A 19,146-nucleotide genomic window follows, 5' to 3' on the forward strand; every position below is an offset into this window, starting at 1 on the left:
TTTAAATATTTGAAAGAATTGTCATACTGAAGATGGAGCAAGTTTGTTTTCTGCAGTCCAGAGAATAGGACCTGGAACAATGGATTCAAATGGCAGGAAAAGAGATTCCAGCTCAACATTAAGAGAAGGTTAAGAGGTGATATGATAGCCCTGTTTAAGTATTTGCAGGGACGTCATATTGAGGAGGGAGCAAGTTTGTTTTCTGCTGCTCCAGAGACTAGAACGTGGAACAATGGAACAGCAAAAGAGATTCCACCTCAACATTAGGAGGAACTTCCTGACAGTAAGGGCTGTTCGACAGTGGAACACAATCTCTCGGAGTGTGGTGGTCTCCTTCCTTGGAGGTCTTCAAACAGAGGCTGGATGGCCATCTGTCGGGGATGCTTTAATTTACATTTCCTGCATGGCAGGGGATTGGACTGGATGGCCCTTGTGGTCTCTTCCAATTCTATGATTCTAATACACATAAGGTCTGAGGCCTTCATTGTTGCCGATGCAATCCACTTCTGCTCAGCATACATTCCACCTGGGTCTTTACTTGAAAGTCAGTGTGGAAACCTCCAAAATAGGGCACTCTCCACTTTCATCTAAAAAGATACTGTCATGACATTCACCTTTTGAGTACCAAGTCAGAACTGCATATTCAACAAGTTGTTATTACTGTTATTGTTGTTTAAATTACCAAGCTTTTACATCAGAAAAAGGCTCCAAGATTTGACTAAGCTGTTGCCAGTCGCAAACAAGGAGTCCAGATGTTATGCAGGGCAACTGACACATTGTGCCACAAACTTCACAGCCCACACCTCTCAATATGGCAATGCTTGCAGTACATTACCCAAGCATGTACTTCTAAACTCATCTTTTCAACATTAAGGCTTAGAATTTTTTAAAAAGAAAATGAAAAAAGCAGAAAGTCTCAAATGTCATATTCTGTGCCCAATACAGAGTTCTGCATCATAGTTGCAGAACAGAACACAGCCGTGCCTTCAAAACATCACTGCAACACCTAAATCATTGCCAGACCATCATCCCCCTTTAAGTAATTCATTAATTCCTATTGCATTTAAGGGAAGCTCAAATTTCAGATCTAAGATTTTCCTCCTTTGCCTGCTTTTGTCAGCAGATATTGAAGATTCTTTGCTTTCTTTGGTTGCAACTGGGCAGTGTCTTCTCATTTGTGGCTGGTATACAAACGAATGTTGCATCAACAGAACTGCAAGAGAAAGGACACTTTCTAAAATAACATTAAGTTAACAATGTCAGATACTCTGGAACTCTACAATGTAAAAAGCCAAGTTCTGCAATGGTGCTCAGAATTTAGAAAAGTTACTTGTTTACTACAGTTCCTAGAATCTCCTAGCCAGTTGGGGGCTTCTGGAAAATGTGATCCAAAAAGGTAACTTTTCTATGCTCCAAAACAAGGCTCCAATTAATTACCAATAAAAGTGGACCCAAATGCAACAGTGCTTAGGGTAGGATGATGCATCAGTGTTCCAGCCAAAGCTAGAAATAATATAGATAACCAACATATTTTAAAAAAAATACTCTTCCTTTTTTCAAAATAATATTATCTAAATGAAGAACTATTAAGTAAAACTGTGTACATAGTTTGCCAGAGCCAGATAGTTGAATATAAAATTACAAAACCGAAAATCTAAGAACATCCATAGTATCAATACTTGTACTAATCTGCTAATACAGGCAGCTCATGAAAAGCACATGCACAACACACTACAGAGTAAGACAAAATTACAAACAATTTAGCATAGCTTTCTGAAATGTATGTGGAATAAAAAACCTGCACTCACTTTAACACTCCACACCATATTAGCCAATGAAAACTGATTTTCTAATTTTCTTTCTTTCTCCTGTTATTCCTTTTTCTTTCTCTCTCTGCCCTTTTCATCCTTTGCCCCCCCTTGCAACAGAAACTGAACTGTAGTAAGAAAAATGTGTTAAGTAAAACAATACATGTGTAAAATATGAAGTTGGGATGCAATGGACAAGGGAAGAAAGATTTGTGCTTTCGACCTAAAAATTGAACAGTGTCCATTTCTTTAAAATAAATAAATAACCGGGGCTGGATTTGACAATATTTAGGGGTCCCATGTTTTCCCCCTCCCACTTAAGAAGTACAGCATGGGAGGAAGATCATCCAGTAACTTAAAGAGGTTTCCCTGAGTTTAAAGCCTACAATTTGAAGTCTATTCATTCACTAGGTGGCAGACCTATTTTTATCTACCTTTTCCCCAAAAGGAGGCTTACAGTATTACTCAAATATAATAAAACTTAGTTGTAAATATAAAATTATACAACATACATGAACTTAAAACAGAAATGAGAGCACTTAAATATGATTAATAATAATAATAATGATTTATTTATATTCTGCCTTTTCCTTGCAGAATCAAAACATGGTGTGGATAGATACCCCCTTTAAAGCGATGCAGTGGTCATGCACAGCAGCCTTGGCTTCACTCAAAAGGATGGGCACAATTGCTGACATCCTGTTGGTGTCTTGTGTCCTTTATGCCATTTGGACATTTCAGAGGAAGTAATCCCCACCTCCTTGTACTCCCCTTTGTGCAGCTGCCATGGGCATCTACTGGTGGGAATATCTGGTCCTAGGAAGCTCACCTTATCCTCCCAGATCTCCACCGAGTTGGAGATCTGGTAAAATGACCCCAGCCCTCTTTCCATAATTGCAGACTGAAGCTGGTTGTTACCAGGATGCCTAGCAAATGCCAGTAGGTGCCCTTTGGGCATGGAAAATATGAAGAACCACATGGGTATGGGACACTGTGATTACATTGTGGGGTGGCAGCTAGTTTATCCAACTCTGACAAAGTAAGGGCTATGCTATCCCAGGCAAAAAAGGACAGTTTTGCTAGACAAGAGCTTGGCAAAGAAAAAAAAGGACTTTCACAGTCTCTGGAATAAGAATGATAGCCAGCAGAGCTAAAAAGAAGTTACTGGGTTCAAGACAGACCACTATTTGATTGTTCTTAAGGATATAGTATAATACTGACCTTCCATCGGTTCCCACACTCATTGCAGAGCACAAAAGTTGTCATAGGCTCATCAGCACTCCGTGTTTGCACCTGAAGGAGAAAGCCAACTGTAATCAGGAGGGGTTGCTCTTCTAAACATTAGGAGCACAAATATGAGCTGTAAAGGTGTGGGGAACACTATCTCTACTTCAAAATTTTCATTTACAAGGAGCCCTGCTGGTGCAGAGGTTAAATGCCTATACTGCAGTCACTCACTCACAAATCATAAGGTTGCGAGTTCAATACCAGCCAGGGGATCAAGCATGACTTAGGCTTGCATCCTTCTGAGGTCGCTAAAATGAGTATCCAGCTTGTTGGGGGAAATTAGCTTATAGTTGTAAACCACTTAGAGACTGCTCAGGTGGTATGAAGCGGTATATAAATGAAGCTGCTATTGCTATTTCCAACTAATCTGCAATTCACTTTTCACTGCTACAATTTGGGCCAGGCAAACTGCATTAGGACAAGCTAATTCTGCAACTTGCACAAATTAGTTAAACTAAGAATATCTGCTAACCAGAGAAAGGGGCAAAGAACTAGGTGGGATGCACTCATATCTGAGAACACCACCTGTATCTATGATTATTATTCATTACAGTTCATTATAAATGTTTATGGATATCATCAGCAGCATATTTATTGATTTATTTGATATACTGCCTTTCTCTCAATATTAACAGAACCCAAGGTGTCCAACAACAAATTTAAAAAACACAGCTAAAACCTTCCTGAATCAAGTTTTAAAAAAATTAAACAATTCTATTAAAAATGCAAACCTAAAAACAGTTCAAGAACATATTAAAATGACTCAAAGCATAGCACAACCCTTGAAAAGATCCTTCTGCAACATAAATCATAAAGCCTTCCTTAAATAAGGCGATCTTATGGGTAGAGTTGCTTTCTCAAACTTGGGCTTACAACTCCCATCAGCCTCAGTCAGGATGATCAAGGAAAAAGGGAATTACCGTTTCAGTTATCTGAAGAGTGCCATATTGAGGAAGGCTGAATTTGAGTTTTATGTAAGAACCAAAAAAAATCTCTTAAAATCTTGAGGCTCATTAAATAATACATTACAGAACTCTAAAGAACAAACACACAGGTTGTGATAATCCCAGTTTCAAAGCCATTATGTGCCCAGAATCCTGACATTGTGGAGCAGTTTCTGAACAACAACAACATCACAAAATTCTGCTTGTGACCTAATATACCTGGGTTTCTCCTGCAGAATCATAAATCTCAACTACCCCATCTGGCTTTCCCTACCTGATTATATGTGCAATTCTTCTTCCTGCATTTGCCACACTGGAAGAGGTCAGTAGTGGTGCCACCAGTCTTTGCCATCTGATGCTCACGGATGGCTTCTTGGGTCATTGCATTCCTCAACTCCTTCAGCTCATCACTAGCCATTTCCTAAAATGCATAAGAGTATCACTGGAATTAAACATAACAGAAGCAATGGATACAGTTTCCTTTGAGGTTGCAGTCTTTACAAAAGAATTCTATGTAAGCTGAGTAAAATCAAAGTCCCACTGGGAGCAAAGCAAAACTTTAGAAGTTACCTTCTGGAGGCCTTTTCTTGACAAGATTTGTTCACAGCGGGTTTGCCTTTGTTTTCCACAGAGACTCAGAAAGTGTGACTTGTCCAAGGTCACCCAGTGGGTTTTCACTGTCAAGCAGGGATTCAAACACTGGTCTCCAGAAGCGTAACCCCATGCTCAAACCACTATATAGCACACTGGCAAATGCACCACAGTATTTTCTTTATTCAAAGCAGTTTGTGACTGCTGTCCTTTGGCACTCAGTGGGATTTGCCAAGGTTACCCAGTGAGTTTCTATGGTTGAGGAGATTCAAACCTTAGTCTCCACAGTCCTAGTCCAACACACACCACTACACCATGCTGGTTCTCCAATCACTCTGGCTATCCGAACAACTTTTTTAAACAGGCAGCTCTTAATAAAGGTACACTAATTAAGATAACCTCTAATCCAACATGTTATCTGTGCTTACCTCTGCTGTCATCCTGGCAATGAGGCTGGGTGAGATGGCTCCACTCAGTACATTCCGTCGTAAACTGGGATTCTTAGGGTCCTTCAGGTTGCTGATCCGGCTCCTCACTCTGTTACGGTACTTCATATCACTGCCCTTCAATTCCTGGTAGATATGTGGTCGCATTAAGGAATTATAAAGTAAGCATATAATAAAAGATAATAATGGGAGAGCTGAGTAGAAGGATACAGCACAAGGATCAGGACTGATCACTGCAAGACCTTTTTTTAAAAAAAAAGTAAGGAAAGAAATGAAGACCTCAAATAGCATGTGGTGTGCATTCACATAGGCATGCTAACACAGTTGCACACACATTGCACATTCATCAAGAATATTGGGACTTGAGGTCCCATGGTATTTTGTATCTGTCCAGGGGGGAGGTCCAAAATGAAACCCCTGTGGATACACAGACAAGACTGCATTTGATTTTTTAAAATTTGAGTTTGACTATTAATAATGACATTTTATAGGGTTGATTATTTATGGTATTAAAGCACCGAAAGTGCGTTTCTCAAATAATATACGTTAACCACTGCTGAGAAGGTTGAAAGTCACTTTTTTTCTTCTTTTTGTAATAAGTTTCTTTTTTTTCTTATCTTGTCTTTTTTTCTGATTGTCAGTGTTGTGTTTTATATATCTTGAAACCCTAATAAAAAGAAAAATAAAAATGTAGATCAAACCAAACTTTCTATAGCCCAAGTTTTCACCACAGATGATTACAAGTTTCACCACCTTAAAATGTATTCTCAAGATCTACATTCATCAATTCCTTAGAGGCGAAACCAACAATAAGGTTTCCTCTGGCTCCCTACAGGAGAATGCACAGTCCTACAGACAGTATTGGATGGCACATCCCATCATTCCTAGCCAAGCTGGTTAATAGTGAGGGATTATGAGAATAATACTTCATCAAAACCTGGAGAGTCACACATTCCTCCTCCCTACTCTAGCTCATATTGGCACCTCACAACCTATATCCATCCACAGGATATGATCTTCGATTTCAGCTGCCATTTTATCACAATTGACTCCAAATTGCTTGTAATCATCTGCAGAGAAAAAAAATGATGGAAAGAGTCAGTGAAAGTAAGAAACAAGAAAGATGTTTATCTATCTGTATAGTTTATACTATAACCATTAATTTCTATGTTAAGTATATATTCAAAGTAGATTACAACAAGTTTTGCTGAAGAACAAAACGGAACAGTACATTAAAAGGAAAAAAATGGTGTCCAGTAACAGCAAAAAATGTTACAATATAAGGAAGATTTTAAAGAATGTGCACTGAAATCATTAATGTTGTTGTGGATGATGGTAAGGAACATTTATTTTTATCATTTATTTACAGTAATAAAAATGACAAGAACAACAACAGGCCACTGGAAGAAGAAGGTAGGATTGTTTTAGTTACAAATTTTTAGGCTTAACATGTATCTGCGCCACATAATTGCACACATTTGATATCACTAACTGTGAAGAATATGAATGCTCATATATCCCATTCTTATGTAAGAAAACAAAATCTTCCTCCTAGCCAGGATCGAGAGAATTTTTTTCACATTTTTAGATTTTTGAAATGTTGTTTATTTGCTTTTCACGTCTGTCTTAAAATTCCACAAAGGTTTATTGTAAAAATAAACAGGCTTCTTTTGTACCAAATGACTTTTTTTTTTTACACAAAACCATTGCATTTTGATACATACTTCTCCTGGCAAAAACTGGATAGGTCCTTTTATCCTCTCACATAGAATCATAGAATCGTAGAGTTGGAAGAGACCACAAGGGCCATCCAGTCCAACCCCCTGCCATGCAGGAAATCCAAATCAAAGCATCCCTGACAGATGGCCATCCAGCCTCTGTTTAAAGACCTCCAAGGAAGGAGACTCTATCACCCTCCGAGGGAGTGCATTCCACTGTCAAACAGCCCTTACTGTCAGGAAGTTCCTCCTAATGTTCAGGTGAATCCTTTTCCGAGCTTGCATCCATTGTTCCGGGTCCTGTTTTCTGGGCAGCAGAAAACAAGCTTGCTCCCTCTTCAACATGACATCCGTTTCCAAATATTTAAACGGCTATCCATCACTCTTCAACCTTCTTTTCTCCAGGTCTAAAACACCCCAGCTCCCTGAGTCGTTCTTCTAAGGGCAAGGTTTCCAGACCTTTCACTATTAGTCGCCCCTCTTGACACGCTCCAGTTTCTCAATGTCCTCTGAATGTGGTGCCCAGAACTGGACACAATATTCTAGGTGGGGCTGACCAGAGCAGAATACAGTGGCACTAATTCTCTTGATCTAGACACTATACTTCTATTGATGCAGCCTAAAATGCATTGTCTTTAGCTGCCGCATCACACGTCTCTCATCAGTTCAACTTGTAGCCTATTGGACTCCTAGACCTGTCACAACGTAGTTTCATTCAGCCAGGTGTCACATCCTGATATCTGTGCATTTATTATTCCGCCCTAAGTGCAATACCTACATTTTCCGGTGTTGAATTCTTTTGTTAGCTTTGGCCCAGCTTCTAGTCTATTCAGTAATTTGAACTTGATCCTGTCTCTGGGTATTAGCTATTCCCCTAATTTGGTGTCATCTGCAAATTTGATAAGTATTGCTCCCGTCTGTCATCCAGGCATTCGAGAAAGATGTTGAATAGCACTGGGCACCAGACAGAGCCGTGGGGACCCCACTGGTCACTTCTCTACAGGATGAAGGAGCCATGTTGAGCACACCTTTGGGTTCGGCCGGTCAACCAATACGATCAGTACATGTAACAGTCCTTTGTCTAGCCCACATTTACAAGCTTGTTGCAAGAATTCATGGGGAACCTGTCAAAGGCCTTAGTGAAATCAAGATATACTATATCCACAGCACTTCCCTCATCTACCAAGTGTATTTTATCAACTAAAGAGATTAGGTTTGTCTGGCATGACTTGTTTCTCTGAAACCCATGTTGACTTTTTGTGATTATGGCATTGCCTTCTAGATGTTCGCAGACTCTCGTTTAATGATCTGCTCCAGAATCTTTCCTAGTACTGATGTCAGACTGGACGATAATTGTTGGGATCCTCTTTTTCCCCTTTTTGAGATGGGGACGACGTTGCCCTCCTCCAGTCTGCTGGGGATCTCTCCTGTTTCCGAGTTTTCAAAGTTATTGCCAATGGCTCTGATTACATTTGCCAGTTCTTTTAATACCTGGATGGAGTTCATCTGGTCGGAGACTTAAATTCATTTAGATTAATAAGGTGTTCCTAACTATCTCTTTACTATTCTGGCTGAAATCCCCTATTCTGTTCCCTCTGCTCCATTATCCTCAGGTGAGCACCCTTTGCCTTTCTGAGAAGACTGTGGCAAAGAAGGTGGTTGAGTAATTCTGCTTTCTCTGTCTTCTGTTAGCATTTAGCCATTTCTCCACGCAGTGGCCCTACTGTTCTCTTTCTTTTTTTTGCGGCGGACATATCCAAAAAAGCCCTTTTATTGTTCTTAACCTCTCTAGCAAGCCTGAGTTCATTCTGCGCTTTAGCTTTTTGACTTTACCCCTACACATGCCTGCTATTTCTTTGAATTCCTTTTTGTGATTCCCCCTTTTTCCATTTCTTATACATGTTCCGTTTCAAACTTAGCTCGGTTGAAAGTTCCTTAGTCATCCATCCTGGTTTCTTGAGACACCTCCCGTTTTTTTCTTCTCACTGGAACGTTGTGAACTGGAGCCTTCAGTATCTCCCTTTTGAGAAATTCCCATCCGTCTCGGAACCTTTATCTTTAGTATTTCTGACCATGGAATTGCCCTCAATACTTCTCTAAGTTTACTGAAATTCGCTCTCCTAAAGTCTAGAGTGTGTCTGACTATGCTGGCTTCTCCTTTCCACTGTATTACAAACTCCAGGAGAACATGGTCACTTCCACCTAATGATCCCACTACTTGAACCCCATTAACCAAGTCATCCTTGTTGTTAGGATCAGATCTAAATAGAGACCCCCTTGTTTCTTCCACTTTGGACCATGAAATTGTCTTCCAGGCAAGTGAGGAATTTGTTGGCCGAGGATTTTGCTGAGTTTGACTTCCAGAAATATCAGGTAGTTGAGGTCGCCCACATAACACATCTCTCTTGACTGTGTGGTCATCTGTTCTAGAAGATATCATCCAATTCCTCAGTCTGATTGGGGGTCTGTAGTAGACTCCCACCGTACTCTTGTGTTTCCTCCCCTTGATTCATCCAGATGTCTCCACCTGGCTTCAATGATTGATGTCTGGATCTCTTCACGGTGTAAATATCTCTGATTCTAGTGATTCCTCCTCCTTTCCTGTTTGGCCTATTTCTCTAATAAGGTTTACCCTCTATTCCACATTCCAATCATGAGACTCTCCCACCAGGTTTCAGTGATGCATTATATCATATGTGCTTGTTTACTAGGAGTCAAGTTCATCTTGCTTATTTTCCCATGCTCGTGTACATTGTGTAGAGGCATCGCAGACCCGGTCCCATTTACTTGCTTGTGCAAGTTTATTTGCTCCCCACTGTGGTGCTTGCACTTTTTCTTGTTTCTCTATGTCAGTTTGACTATTTCACCATCCCTTTCGCCTCCTTAATTTGTCTCCCTTCCCCTCGGAACTCAGTTAAAGCCTCCTGATCAAGTTTGAGACTTTGGCAAAACATTTCTTCCAACTGGCGTGAGATGCAACTGTCTGTTGCAGAAGTCCTCCTCATGGAACGCAGCCCATGATCGAAGATCCAATCCTTCTCGGCAGCACCTTGCGAAGCCAGTTGTTCACATCCGCTATTCCTCCTCTGGTCCACCTGCCCTTCAACTGGCAGGGACGAGATGACAACCTTACATCCATTCCTTTCAGCTTCCTCCATGGGCAATTTATCTGGTTGCAGCTGATAAAAAGCTCAAAACAAAAGTTGCAAGTCCTCTGCTTCGGTCTCTACTAGAAAGCTAGAGATGGCAAAATATTGAAATTTGGATATGGTTGAAGACATATTTTCATGTGTTTCATCCTGGACTGGCAAGAATTTTCACAGTTTGGAATTTTTCGCACAAAATTCATCATAGTGCTTTGTGCATTTAAAACATTTTTTCGAGTGCCACCATATATTTCTATAAGAATTTTTCTGCAAGAGAAGCTAATTTTCCTGCACTGAAAATGCTATTAGGGAGTATTTGTGGCTGATTTGCACAGTTAAAGAGCCTTTCTGCCAGGAAATGGGTGTTCTGTGCAAAAAAAATTTTCAGCACTGGAAATGGTTTTTTTACACAGAAAGGGCTGTTTTTTCCACAAAAAAAACTATGTGTGAATTTTCTATAGATACTTGAACTGCAATAGGCTTTCAAAACTGTTTTTTCGAAATTCTACAGCAGGAAGAATTACTTGTTCTTCCTTTTAGAAGAAACTTATGAAGACTCTATCCCTACGAAAGTTCTAGTAGGTGTCCTGGTGTTCTAGTAGGTGTTCTCAAGCACTTGAGGATTAAATCAGTGACTTGGAAATTCTTTAATATGAAATTCTAATTACCTCAGTAACCTACAAATCCCAGGACCTGGGATGCAAGTGTAACACTTAAAGTATCAAAAACTGTTACAGTAGTGCAGTGCAAAATTTAGTTAGTCCAAGTTACAGACAGGATAGTAATTAGGAGCTCATGTCAAATACATAATGGAAAGCGAGTTTTCAGGAGAGTACTGAGGAAAGTAAGAGTTTTCAGCTTTAAAAATTGACTGATGTCACATAATCTAGGCACTACAAACACAAGAAAATGCACGTGCATGACCACCCCTGGGCTAAGTAATACTTTTTTGTTCCTTTCTCACTAAACAAGAATTTGAGCATCCATCTGTGGAATGTTTTCCTGTCAAAGTACTTTGTTTCACCTTCCATTTTGAGAGCTGCGGATCATCTAATGCATTTGTCCGGCAGCGGTCTCCCCGTCGATAGTAGGGTGCCAAAAAGCAAAAGAAGATGCAAATGCTGCGAGTCAGTAACGGGCTGGTGGGTGTCTTGGGCCCCTCTTGGTTAGGTTTGTTATTGGACTGAAGAAGGCAACAAGTGACAGGTCTTCACATAGTAGACATTGTAAATGTGTAGGCTGAAGCACTCCAGGGACAGCCCAAAACTAAACTGCAACAATCACCAAATGGCACTTCTTCCCTACCCATCCAAAGCAGGTAGATATCATTAGACCAGTCTCATTATCGTGTGAGCAGAGGTCAAGATATAATGACAAACAGTACCTCTTCTCTGTGTGTGATAAAATAAATCATAGAATTCGTAAACATTACTGACAACACAAACAGCTCACTGAAGTGCTGCCCTATTCTGGCTCTTGACAGGTTGGTGCCAGAGATTGTCTTTAAGTGAAGTTACAAATCTGTGGACTGCATCACTTTTTTAAAGCACTCGTGCACATTAAAATAAAATAAAATAATAATATAAAGTGATAGCATAATTTAAAATAAAATGAAAGCTATGAATAATCTTCAGCAGAGAAAAACGTGTCCGAGAAAACGGCCTGCTCTGATAATTCCTCATAGTCACTAGCCATGTTGTGTAAGTTCAGGGAGCTGTAGGCTTAAAAAACAAAATCAGATAATTCATGCAACCTTAAGTGATTTGTGTCAAAAATACCATGCCAGAAGGTATCAAGACCACACCCTTGGAGAACTGTTATAATAACCTCTCTCAACTAGAACTGTGAGTAAAGTTTTCTTGGCATTCCAAACTAGCGTGATTATTATTTTAAAAATGCATATTGTACTGGTAAAGCGTGACAGATTAATTACTGTCCCCAGACATCTCTTGGGGGAGGAGGAAGGAAGCCACAGAGAAGAGAGTGAGTCTTCTGATGTCTTCTTTGTAAGAAAGAGAAAGGGCATTATGTAAGCGTGAGAGGACAATGAAGTTGGTAGAAAGATTTGAGGTCTTCCTTCAAACACACATATACACTTGTCCCTCACAATTGGTGGTTTGACTTCTGCAGATTTGATTAGTCATGGATTTATTTATATGTTCTCTCTACGAAATCTAGGTCTGCAGCACAACACTATGGTCACCTTTAACCAAAGGTTGCATTGAAGGGCCTAGAGCGTGATGCAAACCCACTGCATGCGTGCCGGAAGTTGCACTTTGGCCAATTTCCTCGGGCATGGGGTGAGGGAGGAGAAGCGGAAGAGGCTGTGCGTGCCCGTTCATCCCCTCCCTGCCTTTTCTGGCCTCCATCTGTCCTCGGAGACAGCTGGAAGCCAGAAAAGGTCACTCTGGAGAAGGAGCCAGAGGGAGTCGTGCCCTTGGTCTCCTTCACAGCCTTTTCCAGCCCCCAGCTGCTTCTCAAGAGAGCATAGAGGCTGGGAAAAGGGCGGGGAGAGGAGGAGCGACTGGCGGGCGCCAGTGCCTCCTCCTCAGGGAGCTTTCCTGGCTCCAGCTGTCTCTTGAGAGACAGCTGGAAGCAGGGAAAGCTCCGTGGGGAGGGAGGAGGGGCCCTCCCCATCTCCTCCTTCTCCAGTTTATTTTCCTGCCCTCCAGTGCCCGTTTGGGGCATTTTGAGGGCAGGAAAGCTCGTGGGGAGGGAGGCAGGGGCCCTCCCATCGTCCTCCTTCCCCACTTACCTTTTCCTGCCCTCCAGTGGCCCCAAACGGGCACCTAGAGGGCAGGGAAAGCTCCGTGGAGAGGGAGGCAGGGGCCCTCCCCATCTCCCCCCTTCTCCAGTTACCTTTCCTCTCCCCCAAGGGCTTAGAGAGCCCTTGGGGTGAAGAAAGGTCTGGGAAGAGGAGGACTGGCCCTGCCCATGGCTCCTCCCCCCATGGACCTTTGCTGACCTCAGCGTTCTGTGAGAGACACGCTGGGCGGGAAAAAGGCAGAGGAAGAGCCCCGCCCAGAGGGTGGAAACTTCACCCATGGAGGGTGGAAGCCACACCCTCTGGGCCAGAAGCCCCGCCCCAGCACACAGCCCCATCCCAGGGGACAGAAGCCCCGCCCCCTGGCACGCGAACCTAAAAAGGTTCGCCATCACTGGCCTAGAGATTCTTAGAGAGAACACTCCACTAGGCATTTGTGGCTCCTCCAGCACAATTCTATGTAAGTGTCTGGCAGATGTTGACCACAGAGTTGCACTGGAGGACCTAGAGATTCCTAGAGTGTTCTCTCACATAAAAACATGGTGTTTTTGTTATTTGCAATTTTTCCACATTCATGGGGTCCTGTGCCCCCAACCCCAGAGAATGTGGGGAGATGAGTGTAAAAAGCACACATACCTTTCTTTCTTGAGCTCCAGGTGCAACTTTTTGGAAACAGACAAAGCACCTTTGGGATCTCTGCATATAAAGAATACAATCTGATGTTCAGTCATGCTGCATCGTGGCACTCCTCAAACCGCATCCCCACCATCACATGCTTTATTGCCCAGTTTGCCCTGGCAACCCAAAAAGAGTGGCTTCTTCAAAAGCTGCAGTATTCACCAGCTGTCCATCCAATTACATTATCATAGTTTCAACAGCTTATGCTTCTTCAAATACAGCAAACCATCATAATCTACATAACATTCTTCAGACAGCAAAAATGGATGAATCCTAAAGAAAGGCATTTCAGCCTTTTCTGATGCTTATAGGGGAGGACAAAGTGTAGCTGCAGGACTATATGCAGTGCTCCCAATGCCATCTTTGTGGATTCTGATCCATCTCCCTGTTTCTTCCACACCTCCCTTTAATCCTTCCAGATTGCATCATAAAAACTATGGATGCAAGTGCAGTAGAGGCTCTGTTTAATGAAGTTCTGAATGCCCCTCAAAATATATCAATTGAGGACACCTCAACCATCTGTCAAGGACAACACTCTCTGGAATTATCCAGTATTATAATACTCTGGTTGCACCATTTACAACACTTTATTTTTTTAAGTTTTTAAAACACTTTCCAAAGACAGCCAGGAGCAGAGGATATAATATGCATCACCATGATTAGATCTTGTATCTCCAGAATCTTAAGAGTTGGAAGAAACTGCAAAAGACATCTAGTCTAATCCTCTACAATGCAGGAATACACAATTAAAGCACTTCTAAAAGATACTTATCTAACCTGTGTTTAATGACCACAAAAGACAGAGACTCTATGCCCCCTCAATGCTTTATATTCCACTGTTGAACATTTCTTTTAAAAGTTCATCCTAATGTTTACACCAAAACTCTCTCCTTGTAATTTGAATCCATTGGTTCTCATTCTAGTATCTGAGGCGGCTAACTCATTTCATCATGAAAAGACCACTTGCAAATCTGCCTTACAGTAGCATTGTCTAGCCCACATTTTACTAGCTTTTTTGCAATTAATATCAAGGGCGATCTTGTCAAAAGTTTTACTGAAATCAATATATACTGCATCAGAGCATAGCATTAATCTTGTAATTCTATCATATAGAAAGAAAATGCAATACATGCATGTAGCTTGGAAAAAATTTTTTCCATGTTTTTATCAGTACTTGGATGAAATTTTAATCTGGGAGTCACAACTGAAAAATGTAGCTGTGTCAAGCTCTAAAACATGACAAAAGAAAAAAAGAAAGAAAGAAAGAAAGAAAGAGTAAACACATGGCTCAGAATTAAGGCCCATTCCTTCTCATGAGGGACTGGAAATGGTATGAAGGATATTCTCTAAATCTATAACTGAACTTAGTTCAAAAATAACCCCTTGCATAATACCTACTGGGACTGGATCCAACACTGCTACCTGTGTATGTTCTCATCATGTACACATGAAAAAGCAGAGCACCTCATTCTTGCTGGGTTTTTTTTCTCTAGGAGCTTTCAAAAAAAGAAAGAAAAGGTGCTGGAATACTATGACTCATCTACATGGTGTTTACATTCCCCTTCATATACCTTTCTCATCAGCAAACTGTACCTGTCTGGCTTGGGAATGACAGAGGTGCAACTCTTTGGCTCTGTCTCTTGAGATATGGACTTGTTCAGTTTTCTGGAAAGAAAAAATTGGAGAGATAAAATAACAGTTAGTGCTTTTCATACTTGATATACCCAAAGATCAGATCAATTTGTGTACCCTAAAATATTGCTCTGTCCTTAAAACATGTAAAAGGACATCTCAGAGGCACCTGTGAAAAAGTAGGAATGGAGAATAGTCATGCTTCAGTTCCTTTCATTTCCCAAGTTGTACAAATCAATGATCCCTCTTCTCACCTTGCTCCACATTAAATCTAATGTTAATACACACATATTATGTGGCTTAGTTTTTTGTGGGTTTTTCGGGCTATGTGGCCATGTTCTGGAAGAGTTTATTCCTGACATTTTGCCAGCATCTGTGACTGGCATCTTCAGAGAATGCTGGCATAGAAGTGAGTGGGGTCTATATACTGTGTGACCCTTGGTTGGGAGGAAGTGAATTACATGTTAATCTGTCTGTTGTTGTATGGTAAGGGTTTAATCAGAGATCCATTGTCTGCTGGAAAAAACCACTGACCCTAGGTCCAGAATTTCTGGGTCAAAAACTTCAGTGTTTTCAAACAGTATTTTATGCCCAGGGTGGTTTATAACATGGGCGGGATACAGACCGCCCAAAAAGGGCGGTCTCCCGCCGCCCTGGTTTGCTCCACGAGGGAGATGCAGCGGACAAACCGTGTGGCTCTGTTGCAGAACAAAAAGAACACGCAAAAAGCGAGTTCTTCTTGCGGCAGCTTAGTGACGCCACAATGCGCCAATGGTGCACTTGCGGCATCACAAAGGTGCTGGGACGTGCAGATGCTAAGCAACCATCACGTCAAAATGGCGGCACCCGTGTGTACAAGGTGCCACCATTTTATGCCCATCATGTGCTAGGAGTGAGGCCAATATGGACGGTGCGTCCTCGGCCAACCCCTAGTACGTGACAGGGCGACGCAAAGGCCTGTCTAAATAGGGCCATGTTCTGCTACTGCTGATTTTAATGGCTGACCCAATCTGCAGTGTCTCTTGTGTTCCTTGGTTCATGTTTGTACACTGCGTTTGGTGGTCCCTATGTAGACTTCTTGACCATGCCAACAACTATCAGGTCTGAATGCACAGGAAAGCCATTGAAATCCACAAGCATCTGGACAACTTCAACAGAAAAGAAGAAACCTTAAAGTAAATAAAGTTTGGCCACCAGTTCTTAAAGACATCAAAATCAAGACCCAGCAAGTGCAAATGAAAACAGGTCAGTGACAATGGATCACTAATTAAATAGACACCCTTAGGTCTTGACAGTCAACAACCAGACCAACACACAGATTAACATGTAAAGCACTTCCTCTCATCAAAGGTTCACACAGTATATATACCCCCCTCACTTCCATGCTAGCATTCTCTGAAGATGCCAGCCAGATGCTGGCATCAGGAAAAAACCTTTCAAGAACACTACCACGTAGCCTGAAAAACCCATTAAAAATTATGGATGCCAACTGTGAAAGCCCTCCCCCCAGTCCATCTGCCTCAGAGGGAGAGAAGAATGCTGGACCTGATCCCCCCATTCCCTTCTCCTTTTATGTGGTGTCTTTTAGATTGTAAGCCTGAGGGCAGGGAACCATCTATTATCCCCACTGTTGTAAGCTACCCGGATTCCCAGTGATTGGGCGGCATATAAACAATTTTGGAGTCACAGCAGGTGCAATCCAACATGTGGCTGGCCATAACTTGTCACTATTTGAACTAAGATAGTCCTAACAGGCCAATACCGGTCTTTTGGCTTTCCATCAGGACTTTTGCAAAGGTTTGTTTGGTGAGAAAGTGCATCTTCAACTTGCAGACCAGGGATGTTTCCTTTTTCTTTTTCTTTCTCCTTTTTCTTTTTCTGGTCCTGTGATGATTCTGAAAGAAAGAAAATGGCATTTGATTTACTGTTATTAACAGCCTTTAAATGGCTTGCAAAAACTACAGTGTGTAAATACACTTGGTGAGTGAAATCACTCAATTTCAACTACAACATGCTCTCCTCCCCAGTCATTTAATCTGAGGAGCATTTATCTACCACCAAGTCATCACACTTTGCAGCCTACTGCAAGGCAATCAATTCATAAAGTGCCTTCTGCATCATAAGAACGTAAGAGGACCTGCTACACATTTTCTGGGACGCCCTTGTCCACCTCTTACCTAGCAACTTCTTCCAGTTCTTGATGAGGACTTTTCCTAGAGCTACCACCTCCTCATCTTGGCTGTGCTTACGGATGGTATTGACAGCTATGCCTATTCTTGTCGTCTGAAAGGAGGAACAGAACAATTAGCATTAATGCTCAGAGAGGTAAAAGTGTCTGTTTTGTAAACAGGCCCCTTCAGAAAGTCACCTTTTGGACAATAGTTCCCAGAATCCCTTGCCAGCATAATTAGAGTTGTAGCCCAACAAAGAATTTTTCCTAAGCTCTGCTCTCCTCATGGATAGGTTAAAATAATTGCCAGGTTGGCATAACAACACACTTCTTGGAGCCAAACACTGATCCAAATACAAACTTCAGTCAAGTGTGCAACTGATTCACCATTTAAAAAATATTTTGCTAAAGTCTTGGGATGTGTGATGCCACCCCAAGGAGAAAACGGCTAAATATAAAACTATTCTTATGGTAAGATTTAGATACAAATTAGACCCTTGCAAACAAAGTGTAGAGAAGGACTCATGTGATCCAGGTTAAAATTATAATTCATCCATGAAATCTTCTGTGTGATCGTAGGCCTGACAAACTTTAAAGGGTTGTTGAGAGGATAAAATGGGGAAGAGAAGAAACAATGGTTGGTCATGTGTTTCTGACACTCCCACCCCCAAAGCGCCTTGATCCATCCCAATTAATTTTTTTAACCCAAAACCCTCCCAAACACACTAAATGCAGTTGCTTTGAGACCTCCCAATAACATTTTGAAAATTAGCTGCAGAACAAATGAAATAGAAACCAGAAGTGATGTGACATCGCTTCTTGTGTGCCACTGATGTACTATGGCAGCATTTGGAGATCAGTAGGTCCAAAACATGTCCCTCCTCCCCATGCAATTGCCTACCCAGTATCTGTAAGGATGAAAGGCAGTTTTAAAACATCTTAATACAATCAATCAATCAATCAATCAATCCACCATCTTGAGCTTCTTGGAGAGATGATTGGATAAATGCAACAATGCTCAGATTCCTCAACATGTTTTCTTCATTTTCCATGCTGTGGTACCTGGAGAAGCTGAATAGTCATCGTGCAGCTGTTCAGCTTCTTTAACAGGTCAAGAGCTCCTTCCTAGGAAGAGGGAAACCCATGAGACATACTGACATGCCTTAAACACTTATTTGTTTATTTACCTCATGCAAGATGTTCCATAATGTTCTATTCCAATTGTGAGGAACATGTGGCCTTCCGTTGTGGTTGGACAGCAATTCCCATTGGCCCTAATTAGCATAGTCAAATGAAAAGTTTCATGGGATTTGGAAGTTTGACAACATCTGAGGAGGCTCAATTTGTCCACCCCTATTCTATAGGGATTGGAGCTTTTGGAGGGACAGACAAGACACCAATGGTACTTTTAAATTCTATTCCCATGATTCTGAATTTACCTACAGATAGCATCGGTGCATCTTGTGTGGCCTTACTGTAACAAAAGCAACATTGGTTCTTACCTGTGAGATGTTCGTTTTCAGCTATGTAGGTGGAAACATCCTATAACGTGGGTTGATTCCATCTCTTGCTCCAAAATAGGCAGGAAAAACAGACTTGAAGGAGTCGCCACCAGAGGGAGCAACCCCCTCCATCCCTCAGTCAATATTAAAGCCAAGGATAGAAAACAAACTCAGAGAGCATTTAATGCAAATCTAAGTATAATCAATAGAAACTATCATAAAGTCAAACTAAACATACTAACTAAGAACAACCCTTGCAAAGCCAAGGGAAACAGCCTCCTCAGTTCTGGGTGGGGAGGATATTTCCACCTACATCACTGAAAACGAACATCTCACAGGTAAGAACTAATGTTCCTTTTTCCAGCGATGGAGGTGGAAACATCCTATAACGTGGGACTTACCAAACCTCCCCAAACCAATGGGTGGGTGAACTGAGGCATATCACTTATGTGAGAACCTC

At 41.5% G+C, this 19,146-nt stretch overlaps 1 protein-coding gene across 1 annotated transcript in view; it reads right to left on the minus strand.

Annotated features, from left to right (window-relative positions):
- Window positions 1-336: 336 nt before the first annotated feature.
- LOC121915474 (transcription elongation factor A protein 3-like) overlaps window positions 337-19,146 on the minus strand; it is a 31,191-nt gene continuing 12,381 nt past the window's right edge. Inside the window, 12 exon segments of the mRNA XM_042439784.1 lie at window positions 337-1,213; window positions 1,809-1,936; window positions 3,030-3,101; window positions 4,314-4,460; window positions 5,059-5,213; window positions 6,090-6,146; window positions 10,965-11,061; window positions 13,280-13,400; window positions 14,976-15,047; window positions 16,777-16,909; window positions 17,192-17,297; window positions 18,247-18,309. Coding sequence (XP_042295718.1) covers window positions 1,850-1,936; window positions 3,030-3,101; window positions 4,314-4,460; window positions 5,059-5,213; window positions 6,090-6,146; window positions 10,965-11,061; window positions 13,280-13,400; window positions 14,976-15,047; window positions 16,777-16,909; window positions 17,192-17,297; window positions 18,247-18,309 — 1,110 coding nt within the window. The 3' untranslated portion in view covers window positions 337-1,213; window positions 1,809-1,849.

The sequence above is a fragment of the Sceloporus undulatus genome, chromosome 9, assembly GCF_019175285.1.
Source record: "Sceloporus undulatus isolate JIND9_A2432 ecotype Alabama chromosome 9, SceUnd_v1.1, whole genome shotgun sequence".
Taxonomy (NCBI): domain Eukaryota; kingdom Metazoa; phylum Chordata; class Lepidosauria; order Squamata; family Phrynosomatidae; genus Sceloporus; species Sceloporus undulatus.